Genomic DNA, 11,076 nt, shown 5'->3' on the forward strand with positions numbered 1-11,076 from the left:
AGCGACTTCGCAACACAACGTTAAATGTCGAGCAAGTCTTTCAAGGTGATCGCATTTCAATGACCTCAAACTTGTAAGATTTATCTCTCGTGTGATACCAACTCGTTCCTTCTCATGCTGATACATCAATGCAGATGTCGGTGCCAGTGCTGGAGAAAACCAACTTCAAACCCACTCCCTCTCCCACTCTAACTAATACCAGTGATTGGCTCAACAATATAAGGGCACTTTAAGGTAGAATCGTTTCTCCTAAATGAAAAGGGCATTTTTTGAATATAAAAGGATAAGTTGGGTATTTTTGGAAGTTATAATAGTCACGTGATGGCACATGTGAACAGTTTATGACACAAGGGAAGTATTAATCAATTGTCAAAAATAGTAGAGGTATCATTAGACAATTGTCAAATAGTGGGGGTATATATACTTAGTCAATTCGCTAAACCATAAGGGTAGTTTAAGAACTTTATCCAAATAAAAAAAAAGCAAAACCATGGTAGTAGTGGCATTTACCTTGCTTGGCAAGTTCGTTGATGAAAGCAGTGACAAGAATAAAAGCCAATGGTGACACTCTACAATGTAGAGCTTGAAAATTAGACAAAATGAAACATGGGGAAAAATGAGTCACGAGTGTATTCAAACAATAGGTTCACCAAAATCAATGTCAAGGATGGGAAGAGGAAGCCTAGTAAACCTTTAATAGCAAGGATAAGTGTTCTAAATTCTAATGAAATGTAGAAGAGGAAAGTGTTGTATTTGGCACAAGGTTTTTATTGCATTTCATGTTGGGATTAGTGAAGTGTGAAGCATCGTATCAATTTTAATTTGGTGTGGCGAGTTACCAATTTAGGTGATGTTTGGCATGCATGATGATTTCTTTAAAATCACTGCCATGTTGGAGCCACATCAGTGTTAGAGGAATGGGCATTGAAATTTCTATTTGATTGGACGAATTTGGTGATGTAGAAGAGGAAAGTGTTGTATTTGCCACAAGGCTTTTATTGCATTTCATGTTGGGATTAGTGAAGTGTGAAGCATGTATCAATTTTAATTTGGTGTGGCGAGTTACCAATTTAGGTGATGTTTGGCATGCATGATGATTTCTTTTAAATCACTGCCATGTTGGAGCCACATCAGTGTTAGAGGAATGGGCATTGAAATTTCTATTTGATTGGACGAATTTGGTGATGTAGAAGAGGAAAGTGTTGTATTTGCCACAAGGCTTTTATTGCATTTCATGTTGGGATTAGTGAAGTGTGAAGCATCGTATCAATTTTAATTTGGTGCGGCGAGTTACCAATTTAGGTGATGTTTGGCATGCATGATGATTTCTTTAAAATCACTGCCATGTTGGAGCCACATCAGTGTTAGAGGAATGGGCATTGAAATTTCTATTTGATTGGACGAATTTGGTGATGTAGAAGAGGAAAGTGTTGTATTTGCCACAAGGCTTTTATTGCATTTCATGTTGGGATTAGTGAAGTGTGAAGCATCGTATCAATTTTAATTTGGTGCGGCGAGTTACCAATTTAGGTGATGTTTGGCATGCATGATGATTTCTTTAAAATCACTGCCATGTTGGAGCCACATCAGTGTTAGAGGAATGGGCATTGAAATTTCTATTTGATTGGACGAATTTGGTGATGTAGAAGAGGAAAGTGTTGTATTTGCCACAAGGCTTTTATTGCATTTCATGTTGGGATTAGTGAAGTGTGAAGCATCGTATCAATTTTAATTTGGTGCGGCGAGTTACCAATTTAGGTGATGTTTGGCATGCATGATGATTTCTTTAAAATCACTGCCATGTTGGAGCCACATCAGTGTTAGAGGAATGGGCATTGAAATTTCTATTTGATTGGACAAATTTGGTGATGTAGAAGAGGAAAGTGTTGTATTTGCCACAAGGCTTTTATTGCATTTCATGTTGGGATTAGTGAAGTGTGAAGCATGTATCAATTTTAATTTGGTGTGGCGAGTTACCAATTTTGGTGATGTTTGACATGCATGATGATTTCTTTAAAATCACTGCCATGTTGGAGCCACATCAGTGTTAGAGGAATGGGCATTGAAATTTCTATTTGATTGGACGAATTTGGTGATTTTCAAGAAATCTGCCAAAAATTGATTATTGAAATCAGCCATTTTCATGGATCACCTTTTTTGGTGATTTCATGATTTCTAGCTGATTCCGATTTTTTTTAGGATGACATGGCATTGAATAATAACTTTAATACAAAATTAACCTGCCCTTGAAAATCAGTACCAAATAGATTCAAAGATGATTTCTCAAAAATTGGCTTACATAGCATAAATGATACCAAACAACAATTTTTGGTGATTTTTCAAAAATCACCGATCTATAGATAATCAACAAGGAGGAATCATCATTGATGCCAAACATCACTTTAGATTACAGCTGGAGCCATGTTGGATTAATGCAACGTTTTCGAACCGCTGTTGACTTGGATGGTCGGACCATTCAGCCTGGGAATTGTTTAGGCAATCGGTTCCGTTTTACCCCAAACCCGGAATTTGGTAAAAAATGTTGAAAAAGTCAACAAACCATTGACCCGGGCAGTCGAACTGTCGACCGTCGACCTGCTCAACAGTTTTTGACCGTTTTTTTTAATTTTTTTAATTTTTTAATTTTGCTGTCAGAACGGGCCGTTTGTTCGAACCGAACGGTTGAATTGTCGACTCAGAAACCGATGGCCAGAACGGTTCCATTTCCAGGTCGTTTTTTAAAAACGTTGGGTTAATGTTTTTGAATTAGTAGAGCGATTCAGAACAACATCAACAGACAACAATGTATTTCAACCAAAAGTAAATTTGAGAATCCTGAGGCATAAACGTTTTTTCACCGTTTCTATGAAAAATATATTGCCAAACACATTTTTTCTACCTATTCCGTTTAATTGATGCTAGATTAACAAAAATGGAATGGTAGAAAAACAATTCAATGCCAGATGCCCATTATGGAAGAAACTGGAACCGGTTTTTTTAGAATCAAACATGGGACGCCGATTTCTCATTTCATTTGGAATGAAAAACACTTTGCAGTTGCATCCAAACGTATTTTTCATAAAAAAATCACTAAAAACGATTATGTGAAGTGTGCCAAACAGGACACGTACATCGTGGCGGAAGCAATGGACCCGAGCCATTGCCCGATAGGCGATAGGTAACCCACCCACTAACCAATTGATCCGGAGTGCCTTGAACCAGAATCCATAACAATCGGGCGTCATTATCGTTTTTAGACATGTCAATTTCTATTTTTTCTTCTCTCCCTCTTATGGAACAAATTGTCACCATTCATCGACTCTCTCATCGCTTCGTTCTTCCACTTTCCAACCAGCCTCAAGTCAAGAGAGAGGATGCGCAGGTTAATAACATTCGCACCGTTCCTCTTCCCTCTATTTCGTCTCTTCTCATCTCCGCTCCGCTCCTTCAAACCCTTTTTTTTCGATCCTGAAACTATCTACATTTCTCTCTGAAGAAATCCGACACCGAGGCCGATTTTCATGCCGGGGTCTTCGAAACTCCATTTGGACCCAGCAATCCATGCCATTATTGCCGTCAGTTCCACCGCATGTTAACTCCACAGCTTCTGTCTTCTATTCTCAATTCCCTTTAGGTTTCTGTTTGTTCCTTTCCTTCTGTGTCTTTAACTCTCTCTCTCTCCCGTCCCCATGCCGGAGAAACTGACGTTTGAACATAATGTGTGTTTTTCTGTAACAGATTTCTGGTTGTTTTGGAGTTTGATTTAGATTGGAGACCTGTGTGGTGGCAATCATGAGTGGTAGCAACCAGTTGATCTCTGTTCATCCCGAAGAGCTCAAGTTCATATGTAAGCGATCTTTTCTCCGCTGTTAGGCTCTGTTTATGTTCCTGATTCCTGCTTCGTTCACGTCCACCGTGACGCTATTCATGGATATAGTTTATCAAAGACAACAGTAGGTACTAGGTAGAAATATAATTGATAAAAAACCGTTCGTAGGAAGCTTGATATGAATCAGGTTCTGTGTTATCATTTGCCAAAGTGAGGAGATAGATATTCCAGTGAAACATAGAGGTTGATGTGTTCTTTCGAAAAATCCCATAGAAACAGAACTACACAAGTACTAGTGAAATTAAAGTAGTATCCAAAGGTTCCACTTCAATTGCTAGGGCAGAAACTTGATAAATTAATAGATTTCAGAAGCACGATTACATAAACATATATGAAAAGAAAGGTTAATCAAGTCTGAATGGCAGCAGCTTATTGCATTGTAGTGCTTGATTCCTGTGCTAAAGAAACTGATATTTTTATTCAATTATTTGCTGGAATCATAAAATCAGTTGGTTTGAGAAAAAGTACGGAGACACACGATTGAGAATTCTGAATTCCAGCCCCCCTACAACTAGCCCTGTCACCCCTATAAATCACATCCTGCTCGTGAATTTGGCATCAATTCACGGTTAGGATGCATTCTCCCCGTACTTTGGGCTTAGTAAATTCTGAACTGGGTTAATTTATACTTCTCCCTTTTTTTTTTCCTTTCTTTTCTTTTATTCCTTTTCATCGTTTTGCCGTGGGGTGTTGAAGTTGAAGTTGAAGTGACGTATTGATAGAAATTCTCTGCTCATAAGATTTAAATTATAGGAGCAACAAATGTAGAAAATTGGTGAAAGAAAAAGCAGACACATGAATAGAACTTTTCACTGATTTTTTTTTCCATCATTTTTTCTGATCAGCCTGTCATTGAGGTTAGCTCTCAATTTAGGTTCTAGCTATGCATTTCTAAACGATTAAGCTGGTGTTTGGCATCGATGCCGTTGTTCTAGAGCCGTTTTATGGGAAAATAGTGTTGTATGGATGAGAGTCTGTTGCATTATTTTTAAAGAAAACTACTTATTTCTTTTTTTGGCATGATTCTGCCTCATGGAATTGATCCACATTATCCAATGGCTCCTTTTTTAACATTGACTCACAGAAGTGGGATCTGCTCCTCACAAATGGGCGCCTCACAGGCACATCCACCATGCAGGAATATCTTTCATGAATAATAACTAATAATTATGGGAAATGTTCCCAATGCATGATAGGATGTTCGTGTGAGGCACCAAGTGTAAGGAGCAGATCCAGTCCCTGACCCACATTATCCAATGGTTCCCATAATCTACCACATTATGACATTAGTGCCACGCATGTTATGGACCTTATGGTACCGTTGGCAGCAATGGATCCAAAAACGAGAAAACACCAATTTTGATGTTTCTCAGACCACATCTCCCTGAATTCTAAGGCTTACTCATTTTATGGAACAGCAGTTCCAAACAAGCCAGTGTTTCGTGGCACACCATTTTTTCGACGTTGTGCTAACATGGAGCTGTTTTCTGGGACAATGGCATGATGCCAAACATTGCCTAAGGTTGTGTTTGTTACCAGTGTTGTTTCTACTTAAAAAAAGTTTTGGGTTAATCAATACAAATTATTGAAAAATATGTATTATCACATCACATGTGAGAGTTATTCCAGTTAAAATGATTAGACTTAATCACTTGGGTAAGAAAAACCAATTTAGGGGGTGTTCTGTAGTGTGGATGAGAAATTTGTGGGTGTGGATTGGTCCACACCACACACTAGTGGCAGGGACTAATCCACACCACACCACAGTCCACAGTTGTTCTGAACTGTGGACAAATTGTGTGGACTGGACCAGTCTACACCCAGAGTGGCATTCTGTAGCATGGTGTGGAACACCACACTTTTTTGATTCCATGTATTTCATATACATTTTATGAATGATATACACAGTTAATCATAAATATCTAATTTTTGCATTTTATATGATAAATATTTTAAAAAAATGCATCAATGAATTAATATTAATCAATAAATCATGGTTTTCAAAACCAGACCGGACCGGATGGTCGCATCAGAAAAACCAGGAACCGGTCAGGTGACTGGTTCTGTTTTTATCCAAAACCAGAAATTTGCAAAAAAACGTTGATTTGGTCAACAAACCGCTAACTTGGGCAGTTTAACCGTTTGAACCGTTCTACGATTTTGATCGTTTTTTATTTTATTTTTATTTTTTTGTCAAAATGGCCGACCATTCGGTTTGAACAGTCAGACCATTCAACTTGAGAATTGGACCCCTGACCGGTTCGTTCTCTAGGTTGGTTTTAAAAACCTTGCAATAAGTATTAATTTTTTATAAACAATAGTAAAATAATTAAAATAAAAAATATATTTTAAATATTTAAAAATATTATTTTATTGATAAAAACATTAAAAATTTATAAAAAATAAATAATTAAGTAAAATCATTAATCTTTTAGATCATACAGTCAAAATGCAATTGCAAGAATTTCAGAGATAAAACTGAAAATGTATCTCTATATTTCTGCAGGCTATCTTAGATCCCACAGCCTTTGACCCCTGCTCCTGACATATCCACGAGTTTTTCCTGTTGATGATATATTGGGATGTGGACGGGACTCGTCCACGCTATATTGAAGTGTGGCGTGGATGGGGGCAAACGAACACTGCCTTAATGTTTTTAAAAACAACCTTTCACACATGCATTCTTAAGATATATCTATTTGGACCATAAATAACCTCAAATAATAATATTGTATGCCAATTTATATTGATCAACATGTACAAAACAGCAATGTTACCAAACACAATTTATACGGTGCAATATGTTATTTTTCTTTTCCTTTTTCTTAATATACATAATATAATATGAAATTGTCCAAAAAAAATATGCCTAATATGTTCACTTCAGTTATTTCTTGGTATTTGTCTTAATTCCGTAGCGTGAAATTATACTCTACCAAATTGTGTCTGTATTCTAATTTCTAAACAGCGGGTAAATTACTTTCACTGAGGTTCTGGTCAAATACCGAAACCTTTACACCAATTTAGCTATCGACCTATTCACCTCTTGTAGTTTGGGGTTAATTACTTGATCCACCCCTCAGCAATATGCCTTTGCTTCAATGACAGAAAATGCTTAGATGACATTTGAAAATTTTCAAAAGTCTGTATTTCACCATTTCTGGCACTTTCTTGAACAAATACCTTGGTTTACCCTTCTAAAGAGAGTGGTACAAATGCTGATTGAAACCACCAAGGGAGGATGAAATAAAACGGGTTGGTCAGTTAAGGTGGTGTTTTTAATGGTTTTTATTTATTTTATAAACAGTGTCATGTCATTCTCATATGGATATTTGTTTCATCATACTATTTTGTATGTCTTGTAGTCTTATAAATGGAAGTCTTAATTTATGTGCAAATCAACCGTTGGGGAAAATTTCATTTTAACATTTCCCTCAATACAAAAGTGTTTATTTACTATTTCGCTTATGTGACACCTAGTGACATCTAACTGTCAATAAATATTAGTAAAAATTTTTCAAGCATTTTTTTCAATTTGAAAGGCAAATCAAGTAATAACTTTTATTTAATAAACGGAAGCTATACCAATCACATACTTAGTGATATGCAGTCATTCTATCATGGGGCCCAAAAATGAAATAAAACGCATGGATCACTCGGATAAATCAATACATAATTCTTGCCCTAAAAATATTTAGGGCATATTTGGATAGCATTGAGAGATGCAAGAAAACTTGGAGGAACCATAAAACATGGAACTTTTAAAACCTATAGGTTAAAATTCAATTTCTAAAAGGAAAAGCTTTGGCTGTTTGCAAGAAACAGATTTTGCTGCAGGTTTTACTTTAGTTGCTTAGAACAAACAAAAAGCAAAATATAGAACAAAAATAAATAAACTAGAATTTGCATTCAATTTGTTCACTCCCATGCTTTTTGAACTGACACACAAACAAACAAAAAAAAGAAAAATTTAGAACAAAAATAAATCAAAATTTGCATTAAATTAGTTTGAACTCATGATTTTGCCCCAGTGCAAATGAAATTGCATTGCAAAGAAACAAGGCCAGCAAGTATGAAGTCTAAAGGTGACTTTTAGAAGCAGAAAAAAATCACCACAATTGATTCTCAGGAAGCACCAAGTCTTCTAATAAAGGCTTTTCTCTGTTACCAGAGGACTGAGCCTTTTTATTTTTCATCCTTTAAGTTTCAATTCTGCTGACCAACTTATCATAGAGAAGTTTTCTAGACTGATAACCAGTGGCACTTACGTGAACAGTTGAGCTGGAAAAACAGTGCTATTGTGATCTGAAAGTAGCCAACAAAACCGAACACCATGTTGCCTTCAAGGTTCTGCTTCGGCTTTTCAACTTTTGCATCTATTCCTTTTTTCTTGAAAGGGAAACTGCTTTAGCACCAATCATGTATTGCCGATTTCTTTTTGTGTTTTTTCTCCTTTTGTTTTGATTAGGTCAAGACAACTTCACCCAAGAAGTACTTTGTACGACCAAATACTGGCGTTGTACAACCTTGGGATTCATGTGTCATTACAGGTTCTACTCTCTATTTGATACAATCTACTACCTTAGCACTTACTTTATTGTCATAATATTGATTTTCAATGTGCCTTCACATCATTCATTTGTGTCATTGATTTCTGTAGTCACACTACAAGCACAACGAGAATATCCTCCAGATATGCAATGCAAGGACAAATTTCTCCTGCAGAGTACCATAGTACCTCCAAATACTGACGTTGATGACATCCCGCAGGATACTGTAAGATTAATTCCTTGTCGAATAACTTTTCTCTTGAACAGATACAATGGCTTCTTCTTTACTTTAGATTATACATTTATACTTCCATGATAAAACATTGATGGTGTCCAGTTCAACAAGGATGGTGAGAAGGCAATAGAGGAGTGCAAGCTCAAGGTTGTATATACTACTCCAGGTCAAGGGACCTCAGAGGATGAAGGATCACTTACACAGAAGTCCAAACAGAACCTGAACTCCAACTCTGTGAGATTCTTTAACTTTTTGTTCTCTGTAGCCTTTTTTTCATTGTACAAATTTCAGACAGATTATTTTTCACTTTCTAGTTTATACTTCGTGATATATGGTTCAACCCGTTAGGACAAATTTTCTAGGCCATAACTAGTTACTTTTATTGACCGCAGGTGCTGAGCACTTCAAATCCTGAAGAAGTAAGTTCTCTTAATTGTTTGGTTTGTTTCCCTATTAGATTCTATTCATCTCTGTCTACCTAAAATGGTACAAAAGTTAGCCCACTAGAAATGCTTTGTGGGTGTTTGTTATAGTCAAATCGCCTCTGTGGCACTTAGGTGAATTCAAAATGATAACACAACACTACTATTTCAAATACTAAACACTTGTATCATAACAGAAATTATTGAATGGTGTGAATTTCTCATTTTCTTGAGTTCCATTTCAAACAAGACAAACAAAACTCCACACCGCTGCTCATCAAAAAAAAAAAAAAACAAAACTCCACACCGTGATTTAGAAGCCATGATAATGGAGATATATGTCCTTATCCTTCTGACATATATGTCCTTTTTCTGTACTGTCTCATGGATGAACAGAACAACTGATTGGCCCTTCTTCCATTTTAGCATTTACATGTTTAAGTTATGATATATAATTTCCAACATTTCACATCCTTCTTGGGAGAGATATTCTTGCCTTAACTTGGCTTCCTTCTTTAGAACAGCACTGAATTGAGTCAGCACCACTCAATTTAGATGTTGTCTCATTTACATCTCAAAATTGAAATCTTATTCCTTGGAGATTAAGGAATGGTCATACTTAATGAAATGCTTCGATTAGGCATCATCCATTAATTGGGTTTTATTTTGTTATATATGCCTTTGGCAAGTCATAGACTGGCTTCTTTTTTTTATCTGTAAGAGTGAAGATATCCTTTTTCTTTGTGGGATGTATGAATCTTTTCTCGGAGTTGGTCCCCTAATATGAACCTCATTGCTCTTAGATTTGTAGTTGTGTCTCAATTCTAAGGAGTGTAGAATATTTCATTCATGTTTTGCCTGCAAGATTCATGGTTAAATTTTCCTAATTGTTCTTTTCTCTTTTCTTTTCTATTCTAATTGCCTAGCCACAGCAAAACTGTTTGTGGTTGTTCAAATATTTCTCAAGAAGCTTTTAATATGATGCATATTTGAAATAATTACCTTCACTCTGTTTATTGCAATCTTGTTAAAGAAAGTTGTGTCATTCACCTGGTACTGTCGATTTCTTTCTGCTTGTAGGTTCGTAAAGTGCAGCGACTGAAGGAAGAAAGAGATGAAGTTATTCAACAAAATCAGCGATTGCAAAGGGAACTGGTATTTATGCTATAAAAATTAGAACATCCTAGGATGAAATTGTGTATATCAGAAAGTAATATGATCTTTTCCTCACTCAGGATTTGATGAAGAGACGAAGAAATCGGGGAAGTGTTCCAGGATTCTCGTTAGCATTTGCTGCTTTCGTGGGACTCGTTGGAATCATGTTTGGCTTCATATTAAGAGTTGTATTCTCTGCACCATCTGAAGAGTAACTTGACTATCTTCAGAATCTTGGGAGTTAGGCTTCCTGTCTGGAACATGTATTTTTTTTTAATTTTATTTTCTGTCAAATGGAAATATGTTTATTTTGATATATCCATTGTACATCAATTACTATGCAAAAAGACATTATTCATCATGGTTAAAGTGGCCCACCTAGAATAATGAAAAAAATGGATCATTACTGGTCATCATGGCGATATATATCTCCAGTTGTCATTGTATCATGTGAACATTAAAGTAAAGTGTGTAATACAAAGGAGAATGAATGGAAATAAAAGGAGTGATGGTGGAAATTTGGAAACTTGAAGCTTTGTGTACGCAAGAAGAGATGTTGACACTCATTAATACAAGAACGAAAATTGAAGGGAAGTTTCAACAATTGTCAGAACCCCCAAGGAAGAATTCTAGACGAAACTGAAAACACCTCCAACAAGAGAAATAGGTCATAAATTGGGAGAGAAGGGTGCTGGCTGATCAGTTTGGTAAGGTTGTAATATTTTGAAGAGTTTCTTAGTAAAAGACTACCTTGTTACTTTGCTGCAAACTTTTTCAGCTAATAAGTTTGCAGGGTTTTTCAACCTTGGAATTATTTTCGTAAGA

The 11,076-nt window shown here is 36.1% G+C and overlaps 1 protein-coding gene across 4 annotated transcripts; it reads left to right on the top strand.

Moving 5' to 3' along the window:
* Window positions 1-3,332: 3,332 nt before the first annotated feature.
* Window positions 3,333-10,612, top strand: LOC104598408 (vesicle-associated protein 2-1-like). 4 transcript variants are annotated; one of them, XM_088889368.1, is made up of 10 exons: window positions 3,367-3,382; window positions 3,497-3,634; window positions 3,739-3,847; window positions 8,166-8,236; window positions 8,358-8,439; window positions 8,550-8,665; window positions 8,777-8,908; window positions 9,067-9,093; window positions 10,177-10,251; window positions 10,332-10,612. In XM_088889368.1, the coding sequence occupies exons 3-10, from the start codon at window positions 3,793-3,795 to the stop codon at window positions 10,464-10,466; spliced, it is 693 nt and encodes a 230-aa protein (XP_088745494.1). In that variant the 5' UTR covers window positions 3,367-3,382; window positions 3,497-3,634; window positions 3,739-3,792; the 3' UTR covers window positions 10,467-10,612. The 4 variants fall into 4 exon arrangements, with proteins under 4 accessions (XP_088745495.1, XP_088745494.1, XP_010258748.1 ...); XM_088889369.1 differs by lacking the exon at window positions 3,497-3,634 and having other exon boundaries at window positions 3,333-3,382; XM_010260446.2 differs by lacking the exon at window positions 3,367-3,382 and having other exon boundaries at window positions 3,389-3,634.
* Window positions 10,613-11,076: the final 464 nt, after the last annotated feature.

The sequence above is a fragment of the Nelumbo nucifera genome, chromosome 6, assembly GCF_055504915.1.
Source record: "Nelumbo nucifera cultivar China Antique chromosome 6, China Antique-T2T, whole genome shotgun sequence".
NCBI classification, from domain to species: Eukaryota; Viridiplantae; Streptophyta; class Magnoliopsida; order Proteales; family Nelumbonaceae; genus Nelumbo; species Nelumbo nucifera.

Coding starts and splice junctions, on each gene's coding strand:
- LOC104598408 (XM_088889369.1), top strand. CDS start 3,793: ATGAGTGGTAGCAACCAGTTGATCTCTGTTCATCCCGAAGAGCTCAAG. Junction 8,666..8,776: donor ATGACATCCCGCAGGATACT/GTAAGATTAATT, acceptor GATGGTGTCCAG/TTCAACAAGGATGGTGAGAA. Junction 8,909..9,066: donor AGAACCTGAACTCCAACTCT/GTGAGATTCTTT, acceptor TATTGACCGCAG/GTGCTGAGCACTTCAAATCC.